The sequence below is a fragment of the Podarcis filfolensis genome (assembly GCF_964270895.1).
Source record: "Podarcis filfolensis genome assembly, chromosome: 5".
Lineage (NCBI taxonomy): Eukaryota > Metazoa > Chordata > Lepidosauria > Squamata > Lacertidae > Podarcis > Podarcis filfolensis.
Window position 1 is genome coordinate 85,926,197 of NC_139608.1, and position 23,223 is coordinate 85,949,419.

At 40.8% G+C, this 23,223-nt stretch overlaps 1 protein-coding gene across 21 annotated transcripts in view; it reads left to right on the plus strand.

The window, feature by feature from the left end:
* GBF1 (golgi brefeldin A resistant guanine nucleotide exchange factor 1) overlaps window positions 1–23,223 on the plus strand; it is a 79,851-nt gene that overhangs the window by 33,160 nt on the left and 23,468 nt on the right. For 7 of the 21 annotated variants that reach the window (XM_083615455.1, XM_083615457.1, XM_083615460.1 and 4 more), the window contains exons 4-20: window positions 2,089–2,220; window positions 2,856–2,974; window positions 3,435–3,543; window positions 3,949–4,009; window positions 6,563–6,617; window positions 7,910–8,008; window positions 13,648–13,774; window positions 15,043–15,260; window positions 15,637–15,805; window positions 16,004–16,215; window positions 16,392–16,490; window positions 17,515–17,709; window positions 18,533–18,719; window positions 19,106–19,231; window positions 19,813–19,901; window positions 21,227–21,429; window positions 22,720–22,843. In XM_083615455.1, the coding sequence (XP_083471581.1) occupies window positions 2,089–2,220; window positions 2,856–2,974; window positions 3,435–3,543; window positions 3,949–4,009; window positions 6,563–6,617; window positions 7,910–8,008; window positions 13,648–13,774; window positions 15,043–15,260; window positions 15,637–15,805; window positions 16,004–16,215; window positions 16,392–16,490; window positions 17,515–17,709; window positions 18,533–18,719; window positions 19,106–19,231; window positions 19,813–19,901; window positions 21,227–21,429; window positions 22,720–22,843 (2,324 nt within the window). The remainder of the gene's footprint in view (window positions 1–2,088; window positions 2,221–2,855; window positions 2,975–3,434; window positions 3,544–3,948; window positions 4,010–6,562; window positions 6,618–7,909; window positions 8,009–13,647; window positions 13,775–15,042; window positions 15,261–15,636; window positions 15,806–16,003; window positions 16,216–16,391; window positions 16,491–17,514; window positions 17,710–18,532; window positions 18,720–19,105; window positions 19,232–19,812; window positions 19,902–21,226; window positions 21,430–22,719; window positions 22,844–23,223) is intronic. The other 14 variants (XM_083615473.1, XM_083615463.1, XM_083615474.1 and 11 more) reach the window with 3 other exon arrangements.

Sequence of the window (23,223 nt, forward strand, 5' to 3'; positions counted from 1 at the left end):
GGCTCCCTTGGCCAATAAAGCGAGATGAGCGCCGCAACCCTAGAGTCGTCTGCGATTGGACCTAATGGTCAGGGGTCCCTTTACCCTTTGGCTAGAACAATAGAGCATTTTCTTTGACAACAGAGTGAATTGGGAATGAAGAAGTTATTCATAGTGTGCAAGCCATGAAGAGCTATGGATAGTTACTGAATTTAAAGTATTGCTGTAGAAGTTTTTAATTTCTCCTGGGCTTTTCAATTGTCTGCTTCCTTAGTTTTGGCCAGTTATCTTGAAAGAAAAATCTGGTATGAAATCCCACATTGGAGTAGTGACTGAAGAATTCCATAGTGTGTTACAATGTAATTGGTCTTTTTGACATGTGTCAATTTCTATTTGAAAAGTAAAATGAGTGCTTAAATTGACACACTTCAAAACTTGATTCAGAGCATTCTGTCTGTGCAGTTCAAAGGAATTCCTTTGGGTTTAATTTAGCTTTACTGGGGTGCTGGAGCAGTTGCTTTCTCAGTTAAGAGCAGTTAAGAGAATTTTGGAAACGTTGCTTTAATTCTTAGTAAATCCAGGATCAATAACTATCAATGTTTGGTCATGGGGCAGACACATTTGTCATGGGGGGATTGCTTGCATTTTGTCTTAGTTATTTCATTTGGAGTTAAAATCCGTTGCTATAGACAGTCTACAAGCACCGAGCCTTGAAGTTGCTGAGAATTCATTCATGTCAGGGTCATGCAACTCTCAGATCAATTACTTTATCGTGAACCTGTCTTTGAAAACAGTTTGGAAGCTACAACTGGTACAGATGGCAAAGACTTCCTATGAACAATCCTATAAAGTCTGGTTAAGGTGCACAAGTATTGCAAATATACTCCGTACTTAATTTGTTTCTAAATAACAGGTGTGTGTGGTTTTTTTTTTTTTTAAAAAATAATCATCAGAGTTAAGCTGGGAAAGGACAACTGTCAGATTCACATGAGTGAATTCTCAGCACCTCCACTGTTTGCCAAGGATTTACTAGATTGATTCTACTGCAGTTGAGTGGATGTCATTACAAAAAGAGGGACTCTCTATGATGCTGGCAAATATGGTTTCAGATGTATGTGTGTGGAAGAATCCTGGTTGTACACAAATTGAGAATATTTTATGCATTATAGCCTCCTCAGCTCTATTACTTATTTTTATATGTATTTCTTCTTTTATAGGATTGTACATGTGATGGGATAATGATTGGGTTCTGTTGCTTTTTATATTTCTTATGTTTCAGCTGTACAATGCTTTGCCTTGTTGAAATAGCCATGAAAGGCCATAACCCCCAAACGATGCCCTTCTGCCCATCGGAAGGCAACCCAGTCAGATGGGCAGCATACAAATAATAAAATTATTATTATTATTATTATTATTATTATTATTATTATTATTATTTTATTATTATTATTATTCTGGTAGGCAGCTCATCTGATGGTTTCCTAATAAACATGAGTGATTAGAGAAGTCTAGGAAGAGACTGACTGAACTTTGGTGTTGCAACTATTTATGGTCCTTCTACACTTTGAGAATCGTGTGTCTAAGGTTATTTTCATTATGTGCTATAAAGGAAAGTAAATTGGTCTTCAATACATTCTTTTATATGTATTTGAGGTATCCAAGGCAAATTATTAATGACTGTTGTAGCTGGTGGGTGCTGAGTGGACCTGGATTTTTGTCTGTGTGGCTAATATGATTGCTGGCATTCAATCAAAATGCTACCATTTCTCTTAGTGAATTGGCCCCGGTATGCCCAGTATGCTACATGTTCGTATTTAAGCAGTGAAACTCGCTCAGGAGTTTACCAAAATATTAAGTTTTATAATCTCTCTGTGTTTGTGTTCCATCCTTCTATTCCCTCTTCTGGGCCTTCTCTTTTTAAATTTTTATTTTTTCCCATGCAGTGTTTAACTTATTTGAAACTTTACATTACATAAATGAAATTGCTCAGTGTGTTGAACCATGGGTTTGCAAGACTTGAGTCTGAGAAGGGGAGACATTGCTCTTCCTGCACTGGAGGTGATGTTACATGTTTTTTTTTATAATGTTGTGATTTGTCTTTTGCTTTAGAGCTTTCATCCATTGAGCCTATTGTCTTCCTTCGACCTTTTCTGGAAGTTATTCGTTCGGAAGATACTACAGGCCCCATCACTGGATTGGCCTTGACATCTGTAAATAAGTTCCTCTCGTATGCACTAATAGGTAATGCTTTGGAATAATTGTTTTGCCTTCTCATGTCAGCTACATAATTTCACGCAGCGGAGTGAATGTCCCAGAAGAAGGACCGCATTTCAATTCTGGGCATGGAGGAAGATACTTTATCTCCTCCCTGCCCTCAGCAGATATACCATATGCTTCTGGGGGAGGGAAACTGAGCCATTTGGAAAATACTGAAAACTGATTACAACTGAAGAATGGAAAGTATATAGAGTAATATGTAGTGGTACTTCAAAACCAATATCTTCAGGGATCCTTTTACATTAAGGGTGGCATAAAAATGCAGCAAATAAGGACTGATCTTTTCTACAACGAATTTTGATGCAGATTGCAAAAGGATTGGTATCGTGTGAAAACCAAGGTACCAAAGTTGGAACTAAAGATAATAAATAGCACCATCTAATTACTGGAGTATTAAATGCATGAAATCAATCCATTGCCAAATAAGAATTTATCTTTTGTTGAACCATAACTTGAACTGTGATTCTAATCTGAGTAAAGAGAGCTTTGGATGAAACGCAGGGAAGGAAAAGGAAAGCCATGGAAATAAGAATGGACAATTTTGCTGTGGTGCAAAATTCCCCTGGTTTGATAATGTCAAAAAATTCTCTGTTATACAGATTCTAACCATGAGGGCACAGCTGAGGGAATGGAGAACATGGCAGATGCTGTCACACATGCCCGTTTTGTGGGCACAGACCCTGCGAGTGATGAAGTTGTCCTGATGAAGATCTTGCAGGTATGTGAAACAAAGGGGCAATTAGTGTAATGTCTTCTGCCTGGTGCCCTGTTAATCTTGTTCCATGGAGACCGGCTTGGGGAAGAAAAATGGTGTTGGGACTTCTACTTTAGTTTTCATCAATATTTTTAAACTTAGGACTCTTGTACTTGCACTAAAAGCTTTCCAGTGTAAAATAATCCTCAACTGGACTTAGAGAGGAGTTTTTTTTATCTTTTATAGTGAAAATTAGGCTTCCTTGGTGTGGTAGAGTGAGGGGTGAGAGCCCAATCACAGTATGTGGCAAAGCATTGTTTGCTTTCATTCATTAAGTGAGAGTAATAGCAGTTATGGCATGCAAGAGATGTAGTCCCCCATTCCCTTCCTTCAGTTGAAGTTTTCAGATATTCTCTGTTGTTGTACATGAGTTCTCTTCCTGACACTGCTGTTGGAATGTCATCTTTATTTGTTCTTCTTTCAGGTCCTGAGGACTCTGCTCCTGACGCCAGTTGGAGCTCATCTCACCAATGAGTCAGTTTGTGAAATCATGCAGTCTTGCTTCCGTATATGCTTTGAGATGAGACTTAGTGGTAGGTTTTCAGTGCAAGAAAGCAAACCCCAAACTTTCCCAGATGGGTAATGGTTTCTAGTTAATGACCAGAGTTCTGTCTGCAATATGAGTATGCGCTGGAACATAAACAAGCATAAAATATGCTAAATATGCGCAATTGAACTTAGTAATAATAAAAAAGGTGTTTGCAGACCGCTTTTTGCTCAGTTGCCTGTGTGTTTCTTTCACTCACCCGCTGTTTCAGCTCTGTAGCGCCACTTAGTGTACCTTTGCACATTCTGCTGCACAGCTGAGGCTGAAGCTGGTTTTAATAAATTTTCAGTAATCCTTTGTAAACAACACTTGGAGGGGAGTCTACTTGGAGAAGCCTCTAGATAATATCACACCAAGTAATGACACCTGTGTTATTTGTTTTTGTCTTCAGAGTTATTGAGAAAATCTGCAGAGCACACTCTGGTCGACATGGTGCAGCTGCTCTTCACAAGGTAAACCTCCTTGTGTTTGTCTCAGCACAGCTCAGGTGGCCCTTCAAGGACAGGAAGAATCCACACTTCAGTCGGGGGTGGGTAGGCAGGCAGGCGTGCTCCTGAATATCACCCAGTCCAAGCATTATCTGGTCCATGCAAATGCTTGGTCCTTGCTGAGGCTCATTCTTAGCATGCTAACTCTGGTTTAATGTGACATCCAAACATGGCAATAGTGTTGGAAATGGTGCAGAGCAATGAGAACATGAATGGTTTGCCACTATTAGTTTTAACCAGTGGCGCAGCGTGGGGGGTGCAGGGGGGGCTGGCCGTACCGGGCGCAACATCTGGGGGTCAGGGTTAGGGGGCGCAAATCCACGGGTTAGGGGGCGCAAATTACTTGCCTTGCCCCGGGTGCTGACAACCCACGCTACGCCACTGGTTTTAACTGTGCTGGTTTAGCAAAAGGGTTTATGTTTCAAACAACATGCATCTGAGACGCTTTTTTAAATGCGGGATCCAGTTGGCTTTTACTACTCAATGTATTTCTAGTTAAGATGATTTGTTCCTGCTTACTGAAGTACTTTTTCACCTTGGTTCACTGTGAATCTGGGAAAACTAATTTGGATAATTTGTCTGTGACAAGGAGTCTGTGCCTGAGTTATAAGCTTTCCAACATATCCTGATACACTTTCCAGTTACTGTACCACAGCATTTATTCTATTGCGACCAAGGATTTTCAAGAGTATTTCATATTAATCTAGATCAGATTGAGTATTTCGTATATTTGCTGTAGGAAATTGGGACACATAATGCTTAGGTTTTAGAATGTAAAATGACATTGCTTTCCTTTTGTACTGTTGTAGTTCTGATATTTTAAAAATGGGTTATTAATAGTTTTTTATCTATATTTCACTCTTAACTATTCAGTTGGATGTTTCCAGAAGATATAGTTAGCTTCTGAAAAGGACAGAAAGGCAAGCTACTCTGTGTACAAAGAGCTATAGGTTTCCAGCATCTTTGAAAGCCTGCTATCTCACTCAGTAAGGATGCAAAATGATAAATGATATATGAAAGAGAGCCCATTTGTCTGTGGTACTTTGTAACCCCAGACATCATTAGCATCCTGAGCTAACTATGCATTTCCTAGTTGCTACTTGCAGATTTTGGTTTAGACTTTTCAGGTAGGCCCTCAGATATTAAGCTGCCTCGATCAAAGGACTGTGATAGAAAGTGAACATTGAACACCATGCATTTTGCATATGGGAGAAGCCTACTAGAGACTGATATTGCAATAGAAATGACGCTAGTTGTTCATTGAGGGTAAGTCCTAGCAGGAGATGCCAAGTACTGCTTTACTCTGTGGTCTTTGACCAAAAGGGCCAAACCTTAGAAGGTGAAAGTTTCACTGAATAGCCTGGCAGATCACATGAATATCAAGAGCATTTCTCTGCCTTTTGCCTCAGTTTTTATCTGAGCTGTACAACCCACTTACCCACCAGCTGATTTTAAAAGCTCCAGTACACAGCTTAAGGACCATTTTGAGTTTTAGGAGCCAAGAAGCTCTAAATGGAATTTCTTTGACCCAACTGAGCTAAAACTTGTGCAGATATATCTATCTTTCCATTTCTTGTTGTTGGTCTTGAACCATTTATGGGTATAAATAATAACAATACAAATTTATTAGATCTTATGTCTACATTGTTAGCAATATATATACTTCAGTGCTTTATTGTATTTTTCAGTTAAAAGATTTGAATTAAAAGATATCTTCAGTCTTCTGCAGACCTCAAAAGTACACTTGAAACAATTCATTAAGTTCTAATGAGTTGAGCTGGGGGACTTATCTGCAAGGACTAAAGAAAGATAGCTAATTCACAGTGGTTCTATGCTGAGGGAGGCAGTCTACCCCCCCCACACACCAAAAAAAAACACCCCCCCCCAAATAAATCCATTCCATCTGCATCCAGCAAGGCAGTTCTTAATTAGTTTTTACTATGTGGCCAACCCTGCATTTTCAGTAACAATAAGTTTGGCCTTTTAAAAGAAGAAGACTCTTAGCTATAATGTAAAATGTGAATATTGGTGAAAATGCTCATACATCTAGACATTCGACTTTGCTTTTCTCATCCATTCCAAAATAAGTGCTCTACTGAATTAATGGGTCCATATAGAGAAGGATTTCTTCTTCTTCTTCTGGACTGTTAATGTGTTTTAGATACTTCACTTTCTACCATGCTAGGGCTGGCAACACTCAGAGCTAAAGAGCAAATGTTTCTTTAGGTGTGTCTGTGTTAGGAGTCAAAAGATTAGACTTGACCCAGTCATTTTCTGAAAATGTGAATTCAAGTCAAAGCTCTGACCTTTAGTCATTACCCACAAACTGATAAGACTGATTATTCCTTTTTCTGATTATTACACTGTAGTGTAACTTTTGATCAGAAGAGGGCAGATAAACCATATTCCAAGGGGAAGCCTTCAGGGAACTGCAATTTTTCTCTATTTGCTGCCAGGCAGGAAGAAGGCCTTCCCTTATTCCTTGTCCTTAATATATGTATTTTCTTGTTGTTCCAGATTACCTCAATTTAAAGAAGAGCCTAAGAGCTACGTAGGGACTAACTTAAAGAAGGTAAGACCCAAACTGTTGGTGGATTCTACTGCTTCTGAGTGTTTGTAGTTACGCTATTCTGGGGGCAAGTGGGACAAATGTACATATGTATCAGTGGCACAGCTCTGAATCTTGTGCAGGCTTATCTAAGAAATGAGTTTGGGTTATGGCTCTTTATGCCAGTGTGAATCAGTCAGTCATCAACTGTATCGCTTAACGCAGACATTGTAAGGAAGTGACTTCTGTGAGCCAGGTCTGTTGCCTCCTTCCATTAACTGGCAGCTCTTTTTTGTAATCTTTGTGCACCTGAACAGAGTCAACATCAGGAAATTTTTAGAATGTTAGCTAAGGAACTGACCTCATGTCTCCCTCCCAGAACAGGGATGTGCCCATACCTCAAAGGGTGGGCTGAATAGCTTCCCACTCAGTTCTTTTCTTGCTGACATGTGGGCAGCAGCTCGTGTGTTTTATTAAGCATTTGATTATTTCTTTACTTGGGTCTATTTCTCCTCTTTTTCTTCCCCCTTGTTCTCCCTGCTTTCTTATTGGGCTCCAAACTCATGCTCCGTCTCTCTCCTTTTTAAGGAGATAGGAATCCCTTTTCTTGTGACCACACATCAATAATTCAGCAGTCATCCTTCAAAAAGTGTTATTCTTGTGGGAGTAAATGTCCCAACCATCACCAAGGTCCCTGTCACCTGGGAGGGCGTGGGGCTGAACAGTAAAAAGAAGCAAAGAAACCTGTAGCTTAGCCTGTACTGTAATAACAGGAATATTTTCTTCCCTGTCAAGTTATACAGGGAACTTTATCAGAATCATAAGGAATATTTAGGACAATTTTCCTATTCATAAATCTGATTTGTACAAGAGAGAAAATTCAGTTAACCTTCTGCAACTTTGATATATTCAAGAGCAAAGTGCTATAGGGTGCATGCATAGATCTCTTCCAAGATTGATGTATTAGGAAACATTTTGAGCTCAGGATTTGCATAAACAGGCTCAGTAGTACTTCTGATGGTTTATGCTTGCAAATACAAGTATATGCTGTGTTCAAATTAAGAGTGTGTCACATAAAGGAAGCCTTAGATGTAAAAGGTGGAATGCTTTTCTGTAAGCATATCCTGTGTGAGAGCTTTTCATTAATCAGTGGGTGGCTCCTTCATCTCATAGAGGCCTTGGTTTTCACTCTTACTGTCCTGCTTTGCTTTTCATTATGTGCTTTACATCATTCCTTGCATTGTTACATGGATTCTGTCTTTGGGTTTAGTTTTCTTTTTTCTTTTTCAAACGGTACATGTGACTGTCTTTCACAGATTTCTCCATATCTCCTCAACAGACTGGAACTATGTAATGGGGAACAGTCCAAAGCCCTGAACCAGTTAGAGAGAGTACTACTCTTTAAGAAACTGAAGGTCTCTCTTTCTCTCCTTCCCTTCTGCAAGCATCTGTGGGTGGTAGTTATGTGTTGTGTAGCAAAAGCTTTCATTCATGTTTCTTATGCAGCATGGCTTTGGGGAAGAATGCATGTAGCAAACTGCTTCTGTTTGGGATAGTGTTGGGAGGAAGGCTTTAAATATAGAGGAAGTGACATTGCAGACATCAGAAATGCTGTTGTCAAAATATTCTGAGAATTTATAGAGGACATAAGCTAGAGATGGTGCTATCGATGGCCAGTTACCATCTCCTATCTTGAAAGCTATAGTTTAGTGCAGTTTATGAATTTCTGGAGATATTGGCACAAATGAATGATGGTGGTCATAACTATTTGCGGCAGGGAAACCGACTGCAACTGTAAATATTGCTAGGTTTTATGCATTCTCTAAGGTAGGGTACAAGGCTTAGTATATGGAATCATAGAATTGCAGAGTTGGAAGGGACCCCCCCCAAGGGTCATCTAGGCCAACCCCCTGCATTGCAGGAATCTCAGCTAGAGCATGCATAATAGAAGGCCATCCAATTCCTGCTTAAGAACCTCCAATGATAGAAAATCCATCACCTCTCATGGGAATCTGTTCCACTGTCGAACAGCTCTTAGCATCAGAATGTTCTTCCTGATGTTTAGTTGGAATCTCCATTCTTGTAACTTGAACCCATTGGTTTGAGTCCTGTCCTCCAGAGCAGGACAAAACAAGCTAGCTGCATCCATGTGATAGTCGTTCAGTAATTCAGTAAAGGAAAAGCTATATGCAGAACAGTATCACAAATATGCAGGATCCACACTTTCCCTTACCAGGTAGCCATTATTCTACAAAGTTGTTTAGCCAGAGCTAGAGTTATGTTTCCAAACTGATTATTACTCATAATAATCTAACATAAAATTCCTTCCCTTCTAATGTAGCTGGATTCAGAGAGCTTAAGGCACTTCTTCAAACTTCATATTTTAACCATTGTGGTTTAAAGAGTTCCATTTAGAGCTGCATGATGAACACTTTTCTTTTCCACATAGGATTTATGTCAGATTAGATTGTTCTTTGTGGATAAGGCAACTAACAAGTGGCATAAATTGCAATGCAAATTTTGAGATTTCATTTTATGTCCATGATGAAGGAGGATTACATTTAAATTTCATATTTCACGCTCCAGGTCTGCCCCTAGAAGCTTTGGATGCATTCCTTAGTGCAACGTGTGTGTATATGTTTCTAGTTCATGTGGCTGCTACATCTGTTGAAGCCCTGCTCACATTGTGGGATATGTAGATGATTGAGGATATAAAGATTATCACTTCTAAGTGCCCTTCCACTGAATACAGCCCATTTGGCGTCCTGTTACACAAGGGTGCAGGAGGCAGCAAAGCAGATGTGATAACAACTTGAACACAAGGCACATAAAACTTGGGCCATAACTGTTCTAACACTGTGTGAGCCTACTTGGTGTCTGAGATGGTGCCAAATAAGCAATACTTTTTTTTTGTCACTGTTGCATCTGCATGGTTGCAGCCCAGTGAAGCTTTCCCCAGTCTACATTCTCCAGTCTACATTCTGATTTTAAGGAACCCTCAATAGCACCATGATTTATTTGCTAAGCGCGTCAGGAATAAAAAAGCTTGTGTCTACCTCAACTTGAATGGCACTATGTCAGCAGTCCAGTCAGTGAATGTGTTCAGAACATCATCCATTTAGAAATTGTATGAATTTCAGTTTTTGAGGCCTGATGATGTGGACAAGTTTCTTGGAGGAGTGTGTTATATTATCTGTTTGCTCAAACCTTGCAGTTCCTGGCTAGCATCTCATGATGACTAACTGGTTCCATGAGTTAGTTATTGCTTCATTGACATAGAAGGTGGTCCTGGTTGTATTGAAGGAGGACAGTCATGAGACCACTCCTGAATAAGCTGTCCTTTAATCCTTAAAATTGTTCTTAGTATTGGCTTGTCACAAACATTCCCTTTTAAGAGAAGGGCTGTATATCTGTTTCTAGATTAACAGTATTGGAAGAAGGACAGGAGGAATGTGACCCTGTTAATTCTCCTGGACCTCTTAGTGGTTTTTGAGTTCATCCACCATGGTCCCTTTCTGTACTGGAGGTTGAGTGAGGTTTGACTGCAACATGCTCCAGTGGTTGTATTCTAATCTGTATGGCTGCTTTCAGTAGGTGATACTTTGAGCCTGTTACTCTGTTCTAAGCCACTCGTACTATGGGTTCTGCCTCCCATACTGTCATCTGCATGAAACCAGTAAGTGAGATCATAAAGTGCTGATACTTGACTCTAATTAATGTGCTGATGATGACCACCTCTGTCTCCTCCCCCCCATTTTCATCAAATTCAAGTGAGGCAGCAGATGTGCTGAATTGGTGTCTGAGATCAGTAGCGGACAGTATAAGTGCCAATAAACTGAAGTTCAATCCAGATAAGATGGATGTACTGTCTGGGTGGTATTGTATTCCCCCTAAAGGTTGTTGTTAGACACCCAGAGACAGGACCAGATCTAAGTGTCATCAGTGGCACTTAATAATAATAATAATAATAATAATAATAATAATAATAATAATAATAATTTATATCCCGCCCTCCTCAGCCAAAGCCGGGCTCAGAGCGGCTAACATCAAATGTATAACACATTAACATTAAATCAGACAATCAATTAAAATACATCCTCAAATCAGATCAGGATCAGAATAAAATCCAATCAGATGGCAACCCGCAGATTAGGGTTGGGGACCTTAAATGCTCACCAGGCCCAACTGTTTGTGCTGAACTTATATGGGCCTGTGAGAAAAATTGGGAGGCCACTTTCATGCAATTTCTTATGAAAGGGGAGAGGGAGTCAGACTGAACCCCAACCAAAGGCCTGGCAGAACAGCTCCGTCTTGCAGGCCCTGCGGAAAGATGTCAAGTCCCGCAGGGCCCTAGTCTCTTGTGACAGAGCGTTCCACCAGATTGGAGCCACAGCCGAAAAAGCCCTGGCTCTAGTTGAAGCCAGCCTTCCACTAGTGCTTTAGTGCTTCCATTAGTGCTTTCCACTAGCTAAGAACCCCTCTTGGCCATAATTATACATGCTCTAGTAGCATCCAAATAAGACTACTGCAGTGTATTATGTGCTGCCCTTGAAGTTTACTTGAAAATGCCATTTGGTCCAAATACAGCTGCTGGACTATGGAATGGGGGCAGCTGGGCAGCACATACCTCACAAATTCTAAAGCAGTTTCACTGATCCTTAAGTCCATCTCCAAATACAATTAATTTTGTTGGGTTTAACCTTTTGAAGTCCAGTACAACTTGGGCGCTTTTTTAAAAAGCAACTGCCTGCTCACCTATCCAGCTATTAAAATAATCAGCTAAGGTCTTCCTCTGGGTGCGCTTGCTGTAAGCGGAGGGGGGTGGTGGTGATCAGGGAAGGGGCCTGTTAGTTGAAGTCCTCTGCCCTGGGAAATATCTTCTAGTGAAGCTCACCTGGTGCCAAGTTTAATGAGTTTTAGGTTCTGGCTGAAGTTCCTTTTATTTTCCACAGACCTTTTATTTTAAAATCATCATCATGCTGCCAGTTGCTGAATTTATAGTTTTTGCTGATGTTCTTCAGTTTTATTGTTCGTGTGCTTAGGTATTTTCAAGTTTATTTTAGTTTTTGTTCTATTAAGTCATCATGGAAGATCATAGAATTGAAAGGCAGGGTAATAATTTAAAATGCGTGGTATTTTCCCTGCAAAGCAATGTTCTTGCCGTCTTGGCTGTGAGTCCTGGAATACCTTCTTCCTGCCTTGTGGGTCTTTTCCCACCTGACCTGTGAGGGGCGGGGCCTTGACTAACTCCAGCTGCAAAACTGAGGCTGCTGACTCGTGGGCTGGGGTGCTGTTGTGGGTTGGATGTTGTTGCTGATGGTTTTTTTGTATCTTTGCTATAGATCTTGTTGCAGAAATTTTTCAGTTTGGTTGTGTATTTTTTAATGTTTTCTTTATTGCTTATGACTACTTTTGTTGCATTGCAGATATGTATTTTTTCATGTTGCAAGCCACCTTGAGCAGAGTTATTGTGGAAAGGCGGCAAACAAATAAAATTATTTATGTATGTATGCCTTGCCTACACACCCCTTAAAATAAATAGATCAAATATACTGAGCATAGCTGAGATCATGCCACTTCAAGATTAGGAGTTAGAACTTGTGTTTTGGTGCTAAGTGACCTGCTCGTATCTCAGGTGGTATGACTTCTATTTCTCACTTTCTTTTCTCCATCAGAGGTTGATGTGAGTGTTTTTGCATCTCTAGAGCAGGCATGGGGAACCTGATCTGGCTGCTGGGCCTAATCCTTTCCTCCCCTACCATTCACAGGCCATATTTGGTAGGTGGCAGTGCCACTCACCTGTCCGTTGCTTGCTGCCAGGTGATGACCACCAGGACTTTAAAGCACCACACAGGGCTTCTGATGGGCAGTAACTTCAAGCCTAGTTTATGTAGGGACTGGCTGTGCTTCTGCCTGCCCCACACCTGATGTCACAGGGGGGGCATAATATGGTGAGAACAGCCTTGTGAACTAAATTGGGACCTGCGGCAGGCCAAATATGACTCACAGGCCAGAGGTCCCCCACCCCAGTTCCAGAGGCAGAGCAAAATTGCAGTGCTTATTTAAAGAAATGAGTTATTATGTGATTAAATACACTTAAATCTATTAAGTTTCCTTTCATTTGCAACAAAGATGTTCCAGGTGGATTAGAAAGCTGTTTTTATTTAGACATAGCTATCATTACATTCAAAAGTAATGCTGCCTTTGTAGCTTTTTAATTTGCAAAAGAGATTTCCAGGTTTAAAATCAAAGTTATATTTGGGTAGGCCTTCTGGAAGCATGCTAAGAAATAGCGGGGGAATGTAACTAGTCAAAAGGCCTACGATTTATTTTTTCACAACAGTTTCATAAAAGTCTTAAGTGGGATTCTAAAATCCATGTAATAAAGAAAAGCTGGCAGCCCATAATGTAATGCTGCGCATATATCCAGGCAATGTCACACACCCACTAGACAACTTACGCTCTTCTTTGTGGGAGGATGATGATCGGAGCCTTCCAGCAAAAGAATAAAGAAATATTTGTGAGCAGAGAAGAAAGATGTCTCCACTACAGAAACATTTTTACCTGTTTTTTAAAAACTATGTAACACCATCCTCTTCAACTGTATCCCAGTTTGCAACTTGTTTAATTGGTCCCAGAGAACTCAACAAGAGAACTCAACTCTTCAACAAGAACTCAACTGAGAACAAACTGAGGCTCTCCTCACCTGCATAACTTGGCTTTTGATTCCGTTTCTTGATTATGCGAGAATGTGGGAGAATGTTGAAGGAGTGGTTTGTTTGTTTGCATTTACATACATAGGCACACAACAATGAGATTCAGGCTCAACCCTAGACATATCTGTGCTAACAATTTTTAATATATTTTATAAACTGAAGTAATACACAGATAATGAATTTCCAACTAAAGTTGGGCTAGATCATGAGTCATGCGATAGGAAGCATGGGTAAGCTGGCATGATCGTAGGGTTCTAGGTCTGATCAAATGATGTTGCCAATTCTCTTGTGACGGTGAATGGCTATAAGAGATATTCTGTGTGTTTTGCTGTTCACAGTTGAAAATGCGAGCAGGGGGAATGAGTGACTCATCAAAGTGGAAAAAGCAGAAGAGATCGCCACGGAACTCTTGCCACGTAGCCAAAGTATCTCAAGGAACAGAGCAGCTTGCTGCCAATGGGACAGGTATGGCAAGTGATCTAACATATAAATGGAAACCCAACTCTAATGATAACTGTGATGGGATGATGAGCTGCTTGTGCGTAAAGTTCCTAGTCCCTCAGTGTTTGGCTAAGTCCACAAACCACTGTCTGTAACGGAGCTCCATGAGCATGACTCCGTCAGTCGCTGGCAGAATCCGACAGTGGGCGTTTACGGAATTTCTTCCAGCATAATAGCTCCTTAACGGAAACACGCCTTCTGGACTCTCTGCGTGACAGTTTCCGGCGAGGAGTGGGTGTCCCTATAGGAGGTCCTGAAACCTCCCCGCTGTTCTCGCTGGAATTGTCTCTGAGCCATCCTTCCGACTCACTTTCCCTTGGAGCTCTTTCTCTCCCCCTGCTGGTTCCCTCCTCCGCTGATAAGTCTCTCCCAACCTCTGGGAGCCCTTGCACCACTGGTTCTTCCGATGACAGTTCCCTGACAATAACCTTAACCATGTTCTTGATAAAAGGTGTTCTCCAAAGATTCTGCAACCACAGAATACACAATAGTATGGATATTGGTGAACAAACAGAGCTGTGACTGTTGGGAGCCCCACACCAGTTGGCTTCCTTGTTGGTCTTTGGGACATTATTGCTGGACAGAGTGGCCCACTGCTGCGGAGCCTGTGTTGCAACCACCTGAATCTGCCCCACCTCTCTGCTTCTTTGTTCCATGATTGTAAGGGAGATGAATAAAGTCTTCCCGCTTGGTTGTAACTGAATAAGGAGAAAATTATAAGCGGCAATATAGGTAACAAAATTAAAGGGCACCTTAATGCTGCTGTCTTTGAAAGATCTACTACTTAATATACAACAGTTACAAAATACATTGTTAGCTTGACATAAGATATTTGAGAGTAGCACAACCATTAGCAAGTAAAGTATGAACAATTAGCAAATAAACTTTCAGTTCATCAAGAAAATAGCTAAGAAACTTGGGAGGGATTATACCACAAAACATTACATACATTTTTAAAAGGTGTTTCAAGAATAATAATTTTAAATTAGCAATTCCTGAACTCATAGAATTGCACCTTGAATTGTGCCTAGAAGCCAACAGGAATCCAATGCAGCCCAGTGGAATACACTCTGTGCAACCCATTCCAGTGAGGCAGGCCACTGTGTTCTGTGTCAGGCGAAGTAATTAGTAGCAACCCAATGTACTGTGCATACACAAGTGGGAATGTGGTCCTGAGCTGCTTCATAATGGGTGCATAGCTACTACTTAATGCTGCTGTTTCTTATCAACAGGTGGAGTTAATTTCATTGATGTACCTTCTCCCGTCTCATCTGGAAGTTCAGAAAATGCATCTACTACAGTCAGCCCTTCCACTGACAGTGGCTTAGAGAGCTCCTCTCAGATCAGCTCTAAGGAAGATCTTACGGACTTGCAGTTGGTCAACCCTTTAGGAATCAGTACATCAGTGCCTTTAACTGAGTCTAGAGCTAGAGAACAGCTAGAGCCCCAGGTATGAACTTAAGCTAGTTTCTGATAAACTGCTCATCTGGAATATAGTTTGTACAATCAGCTGACCTAAAGGAAAGTTCAGGCAACTTTGGTCTTCAACTAGTTGCATAGGTTTGGGTTAAGAATAACATACACATTCTGAAGTAGCAGAACAATTCCACAACAGTATAAGTAGCCTAGCCTTCAAATATAGACCAGCATTTGCTGCTAATTTAGGTGTCTGATGTCTAGCCACTCAGCCAAACATTGAGGTACGTAGTCTGATTATGAAAATTGATATTATCTGAATGAATAGGGTTGCTTCTGTCAGTGAACTGTTCATGCAGCAATGATAGCTTATACTAATTTTCCTGTATTGTTAATTTGTGTGACTAAAGAATGAATGCCCCCGGGAAGAAAAGACGCCATCTGCCTCAGTGGAGTCTATCCCTGAAGTTCTGGAGGAGTGTACATCTGTAGCTGAACACTCAGACTCTGCGTCTGTTCATGACATGGACTATGTCAATCCCCGGGGAGTGAGGTTTACCCAGTGCTCTCAGAAAGAAGGTGAGTACTTTGAAATAAAAGCAAGTTTCGTTTGCTTCTATCCATCCCACTCATTGATGCGGGGCGGGGGGAAGTACCTAGCATTTGTCTTTATCAGTAATATTTTTATTTACAAAATCTCTTGGGCTTATTGGAAAGAGCTTGGCTCAGAAGTGCTATAATTGTGACCTTTCTACTTATACTCCCTCCCCATTCCAGGCACAGCGTTAGTACCCTATGGGTTGCCCTGTATCCGAGAACTACTCCGCTTCCTCATCTCTCTCACTAACCCGCACGATCGCCACAACTCAGAAGTGATGATCCACATGGGGTTGCAGCTGCTCACTGTTGCCCTGGAGTTGACCTCTGTTGCAAACTGTCCATCTCTCCTAGGACTGGTGAAAGAAGAATTATGTCGATATCTCTTTCAAGTGAGTTCTGGATTTATCGTAGTCTTATGTCTATTAGGCAATATCTGTAGTGATATAGGCCTTGTGTTAGTGTGGTCTGGAAGAAACACATAAGTTGCAATTTTGGTTTGCTTTTCAAATAGAGGAAAATGAATATCTCTCCACTAACAATCTTTCAACTTCTAATTCTTTCCTAGTTACTGAATGTGGAGCGACTCAATCTGTATTCAGCTTCACTTAGACTTTGCTTCCTCCTCTTTGAGAGTATGAGAGAACACCTGAAATTCCAACTGGAGGTGAGTCTTTTGAAGTGCGCCTACCTTGTATTTGGAGGAGGTAATTTAAACAGCTTTGTGGCTTTGTTCATGGATGTGTATGAAATCCTGTCTAAGAATTTAGGAAAGTGTGTGTGAACTGGAGGTGACCTTGTGACTTTCTGAAGATTGGAAGGCGCTGTGCCTGGGAAGACTAGGCCCATTCACAGAAGTGGTGGCTGCTTGGTCGCTTTCCCTGTCATCTCCCATAGAGGCAGCACTCAGATCTGTAGTTGCCTTGATTGGAATGTGGAGTCTGAGCAGCACTCATGGCCAGATTTGCATGCTTCCCTACTGACACAATAATAATAATAATAATAATAATAATAATAATAATAATAATAATAATAATTTATTATTTGTACCCCGCCCATCTGGCTGGGCTTCCCCAGCCACTCTGGGCGGCTTCCAAAAAATATTAAAATCCTCTAATACATCAAACATTAAAAGCTTCCCTAAATAATAGGGCTGCCTTCAGATGTCTTCTACTACTTGTGGTTTCAAAGAATCTCAACATAGCGTTGCATGTGAACCAGAAATCCTGGTTCTTTGAATTAAAGTTATTTGAAATGGGAAGAAATGGAAGGAGGAGCACACAAGCCTGACTCTTTGCCTGGACTCCCTGAGGATTGGCCACATGGCAATAAACTAGGAGTCAGTAGTCAGTGACCCATGAGCTGCATGCCACCTTTGGCCTCTTTTCATGTGGTCCTTGGCATAATCTCATCCTGACGGTGTGGAGGGGGGAAATAGGGAAAGGGGGTGGCAGAAAGAGAGAAAGAGAAGGGGTGTTGTTCCATCACTCATTCTAGCCTTGCCATTGCTGGCGTGTGACCCCAACAAGTTGCCTTCAAAGGAATGCAGCTCTCATCAGAAATATAGTTTCTCACCTTTGTGCTTATGGATGGTTTAGTTGTGCTATGTGTAAACTGGTGTCCCAAATGAAATTAAATACTCTGCCTTGTTTTGCATCCCATATACTGAACTCGTCTCTTTTGTCTACCAGATGTACATAAAGAAGCTGATGGAAATTATCACAGTGGAAAACCCCAAGATGCCCTATGAGATGAAGGAGATGGCCCTGGAGGCCATAGTTCAACTCTGGAGGATTCCTAGTTTTGTCACTGAGCTGTACATAAATTATGACTGTGACTATTATTGTGCTAACCTCTTTGAAGACCTCACCAAACTGCTATCCAAGGTCCTGAAAATGAGCTATTTTGCTCTTGTCTTTCCATTAGGATTGCTCAGCAAAAAAATAATAATACAGATATAACTAGATCTGAGTGTGTTTGAAGAATGAAATATCAGCCATGTGCTGATGTGTTGGAGGGTGGTCTGAACAGAACCATGGCAGGTGGGGAGGTGTGGGTAACCCTCATTCAGTAAGGTATCTCTAGTCTTGCCCTCACATGATGTAATCACCTTTGGTAGAGGCCATGAAAAGTAATTGCACAGTATCCCAGCTGGATCTCACCCTCAAGCTGCACTTAAATCATAAAAAACGGCAGGAGAACCAATCATAGGTCTCCTGTCACATCTAGATTTACCATAGGGATTCTTTCTTTAGAACAACAGACATATTTGATTGGAGCATTGTGAGGAACACAAAGTTTTTAGGGCTTATATTGCCAAACACGTCAGGCTCCACAGCTGATGCATTACAAAGAGCTGCAATTGACTGACTCTCTGATATGTGTCTTACTGAAGGTTTGGTGATGGGCATTGTTCCTTCATCCTTCAAATGTTACCTGTAGGAAACATAGGTGTAAATGCAGCGAACTTGCCTTCCACCACAAAGTATAAATCCATTTCAGAGTCTTAGTGAAGTTTTACCTTTAATGGGCAACTTGAGAGAGAACATGTTATTTGTAGGGGAAGGATTTTTTGAGGAATGGGACAAATGTTAGGGAGGTTTGCGTGGATGTGTAGAGCTTTGGGGCTGAACAGCTTCTGTGTGAGTAGTTTTCCTTGCTCAAATGATTAAACCTAATTTAATGCTTAGCTATGCTTGATTTTCCCAGAATGCCTTTCCTGTTTCTGGACAACTGTACACTACTCACCTGCTGTCCCTTGAAGCATTACTGACAGTGATAGATAGTACAGAAGCACAATGCCAAGCCAAAGTGCTCAGCAGCATCTACCAGCAGGAGAAGGAAGCACTAAAACCAAGTACAGAAACTCCCTGTAACATCAAAGAAACAACCCATAGTGAGAACCTTTTATTTGGTGCCTTCATCTTAATTTTATAGTAACGACTGTCCTTCCTGACTGTGTTCTAGACAATACTGCTACCTTTTTCCATAAATCCTCCTTCCTAACCTTGACCTGAATGCTTCAAAACATCTTAAATGATGCCTTCTTGCTTTCTGTCAGATTTTTCTCAACAAGGAATTAATTCATCATTTCCATTTTTTAATTTTGTGCATGAATTTGAACTGGTCTGTGGATATTCATTCTCTGTTGAATCATATTTCCTCTCTTTGAAGGTGAATGGTTAGGTTTCTTCAGAGTGAGTAATAACTGTATCTGCTTAATAACACTGTGACTTTAAAACTTTGTCCTGGATAACTCTGGTTCTTTTCTTTCCCCTGTAGTTGTCGAGGGGCTGCTGACAGATGGCAAATCACCCGGTGCAGAATTGCCAGACACTAATGGCTCCTTGACAGCCAGCCACATGAAGCAGCAAGACAGTCTGAATTTGGAGTTGGGAAATAACGCAGGTAAATGATGAACATTTGTGTGCAATGGACACTTCAAATGTTGACTTCTTTTTGCCGTTCTGTAGCTGTACTACAGCTTGAGGTCTCTGCCACCAGTGAAGCATTTAAATGATGCATGTTTCCTTTCATGTTCTATATATTGAGTCAGGTGTTTGTAGATTTGGGATGAGGGTGGTTAAATGTCACTGGATCATGTCATATGTTTCAGTAGAAGTAAGTACATGATTTAAAATATATTCTATACCTTATTCTATCCCATAATGTGTGAGGCAGCTACATGTGTACTTGCCCTTTCCCCCATTACTTGTGGTTGCCTACATTGTGTTTCCACTGTATAAACAAAGTGATGGGGGAAGATAGCTACTTTCTCAAATTACATCGGAGAATATGTTTTGCTTTGTACCTCCATCTACTGTAACGTGTGAAGTAGTCCCTTGCAAGACTTGGGCTTATAGAGAAAAGCATTGATGCTGGGATGGGGTTGTGGGGTGGGGTCATGTGGAAAGAGAGTTGTTTTTATCTGTATATTGTAAATCATGGGAAAGGATCCACTGTGAAAACATTCTGCTTTTGTTTTTTAACAGAAAAGACCATTCCAAAGAAGCCTACTCGCTTTTCCTGCGTCCTACCTACAACACACGAATTGATAATGATTAAGAGCAAAAAGAAGGTATGGCATTCTGTTGATCTGAAAGATATGTGAGTAGGCATGACACATACAGTAAAGAACAGACTTTACCCTCAGACTTACAATTTTAAAATATATTAGAGGAGCATGATGAGTGTTTTGACTGTATTTTAAATACATACATACATACATACTTTTATTATTTGTACCCCCCCATCTGACTGGGTTGCCAGCAAAGTATTAAAAGAACAATAAAACATCAACCAGTAAAAACTTCCCTGAGCAGGGCTGCCTTCGGATGTCTTCAAAAAGTCAAATAGTTGTTCATCTGTTTGAAATCTGATAGGAGGGCATTCCACAGGGTGGAACCTTTTTCTTTCTGAACCTGCTTTCAAATGAGGTGTTCCTGCATGAAGCTGTTATGTTTTGAATCTTGAATGTCAATAACCAGTAATTGAAAATTGTGTTGCGGTGACTGCTGTACCTGGTGAGATATTGTGGGAAGCAGGACTTTGCCAGAGGAACAAAGAAGGATGCTGTTTTGTACGTATCCATAGGAATTGGTCTTACAGTCATCAAAGTGTTGTTTCCTGTTAGTGATGGGCAGTAACCGAGGACTGACATTTATTCTGGTGCTTTAGTAAAGTTCACATAGATGTTTGTGTTTGATCTCTAGTCACACACAACCTTTTAGTTAACCCTCTCTTGGGTAGCTGCTTATGACATTATCTACTTGTATTACGTATTCCTGAGCTTCAGAAACCCAGTTTTGACAAATGTGAATAGTGGTTAACATGTACGCTCTGTGTTTATTCAACAAGTGGCCATATACCTTTAGAAGATGAACCTTAAAAGATGAACTTGTTAAAATTTATTTATATATTGACAGTATTTGAATTGCTGTGACAACAGAGACCTGGTTGTCTTAAATTGTTTTCGGATCATCTCTTACTACTTTAGGTTTTGAAAGACTAGGGCACACCTTGTGCTGAATTATTCCTAGAGCAAAACAAAGTTATCATTCTGCTGCAACATTTTATGTGGATAGTGTCAGATGAAAACAATTAGACTCTTGTTTTGAACATTTTCAACATTCAACCTTACCGCCAAAAACAAAGAGAAATATTTTCTATTCTATTTGAAAATACTGAAACAGGCTTTTATGACAAAGAACACATTTTAAAAATTGCTTTTTATGAATGTGTTGCATCACAGAGGACTTTAGTCAGAAGGTAAAATGCAAATCTAAAAACCTAAAGGAAATAGGTTATTGAAGATATGACACAAATTGGCTATTAGGATAATATTAACTATGTAGGACTATGTAGGATGTCTTCTGTTGATTATATTGTTTTGACTTTTTCTAGCTCTTGATAAGTGGTTCAGAGCTGTTCAATCAAAAGCCAAAGAAAGGGATACAGTTTCTTCAGGAGAAAAACCTCTTGGCTACCCCCATGGATAATAATGAAGTAGCAAAGTGGCTGAGGGAGAATCCTCGACTGGACAAGAAAATGATTGGAGAATTTGTGAGTGACCGGAAGAACGTAGACTTGCTGGAAAGTTTTGTGGGGTGAGTAGAAATGTTTGGATTGGTCATAAACAGGAAACCGGTTAGAAAGTCCTGGCATGGGAAAATTCACCTTCCCTGGTGTTCTGGATCTTCTGCATTCTGCACTGCATGAAACCCTTTGCTCTAACCACCATAGAGGTAGCCTGTTTTTAAAGGACCTTGATTTTAATAAACTTAATTACAATACATTCTGTGTTGTGTGCTGTGTTGCTGTGTTGTGTTGTTGTTGTTTTAACTTCATAATTAGTGATTTTTATTTCATGATTTTTATTTTGCATTGTACTGTAATTTAATTTAATGGTTATGGCCTGGATTAAGCTAACCCAGCATGCTAGCAGAAATCAGTGCAAGGGCTCCTGCTAGTGCGGTGCTGCTTTCCCCCCTTTCTCTTGTGCATCCTCTGCAACCCCCTCCCCCCCAATCCTCTCTGGAGGGTCAGGAGAATCCCCAGAACAGTGTACAGGGGGAGGATGAGGGGGCTCATTCTGTCTGACAAACAGAAATGCTTATGCTGACATGCAGAGCACAACATTGGATTCCACCCTGTATTTTTGTAACCCATCCTGGAACCATTTGATAAATAATTACAAATAAAAAATGCTGACTCTTAGACAAAAGTGAGTGAGAATAGCTTTCAGCAAGAGCATCCGAGATTGGCTGAGCCTTGTGGCATGGGTGAGCTACTCTGCGGTGCAAAGCAATGCTATCCTCATCTCCTTTCTTTTGCCAGGATGTTTAGCATCATTGTAGGTAAAGGTAAAGGTAAAGGGACCCCTGACCATTAGGTCCAGTCGTGACCGACTCTGGTGTTGCGGCGCTCACCTCGCTTTATTGGCCAAGGGAGCCGGCGTACAGCTTCCGGGTCATGTGGCCAGCATGACTAAGCTGCTTCTGGCGAACCAGAGCAGCGCACAGAAACACCATTTACCTTCCCGCTGGAGCGGTACCTATTTATCTACTTGCACTTTGATGTGCTTTCGAACTGCTAGGTTGGCAGGAGCTGGGACCGAACAACGGGAGCTCACCCCGTCGCGGGCATTTGAACCGCCGACCTTCTGATCAGCAAGTCCTAGGCTCTGTGGTTTAACCCACAGCGCCACCCACGTCCCATAGCATCATTGTAGACTGTACATTAAAACAGGGAAAAAATCAAAGCCTAGAGAAATTGAACTCCTTACTGTCAAGTCATAGTTTGGAAATCTTTTTTGTATTTTGACCCTTAAAGATTTTGGGGTATGTGACTGCTTGCAAGCTACTTTCTTCAAGCCACTTTTGCTGCTTATGTTTCAGGACTTTCGGTTTTCAAGGCTTGCGATTAGACGAAGCCCTGCGACTCTACTTAGAAGCTTTCAGGTTGCCAGGAGAGGCTCCTGTAATCCATAGGCTGTTGGAAGTCTTTACAGAACATTGGCGCGTAAGTTCTGAAATTGTCGAGAAGCAACACTTCTCTAGTCTTCTCTGCAGCAGTTGGTCAGCATGGGAAGAAATTACTGATTTTAGTCGGGATGTGTTCATTCTACCTCGTAGCACAGTGAGCTTGAATATTACGTCTGAGAGATGTTGTTGTCACTAGTTTAATTTATTCTTTGCTTTTTGCAACAAAGGAGCCTCAAAGCAACTTAACCACAAAAATAAAAAACTGGCAGCAAGTGACAAGCTGAAACAAAAGTGAATGTATGTAACAAGAACGTCTGAGGTGATGGACTATACTGAAATGGTGAAGTTAACTGCCAAATTTAGAGGGCATAATGAAAAAGTGTTTAAGGAAGAATGGAGACCACTGATGGTTTTTCT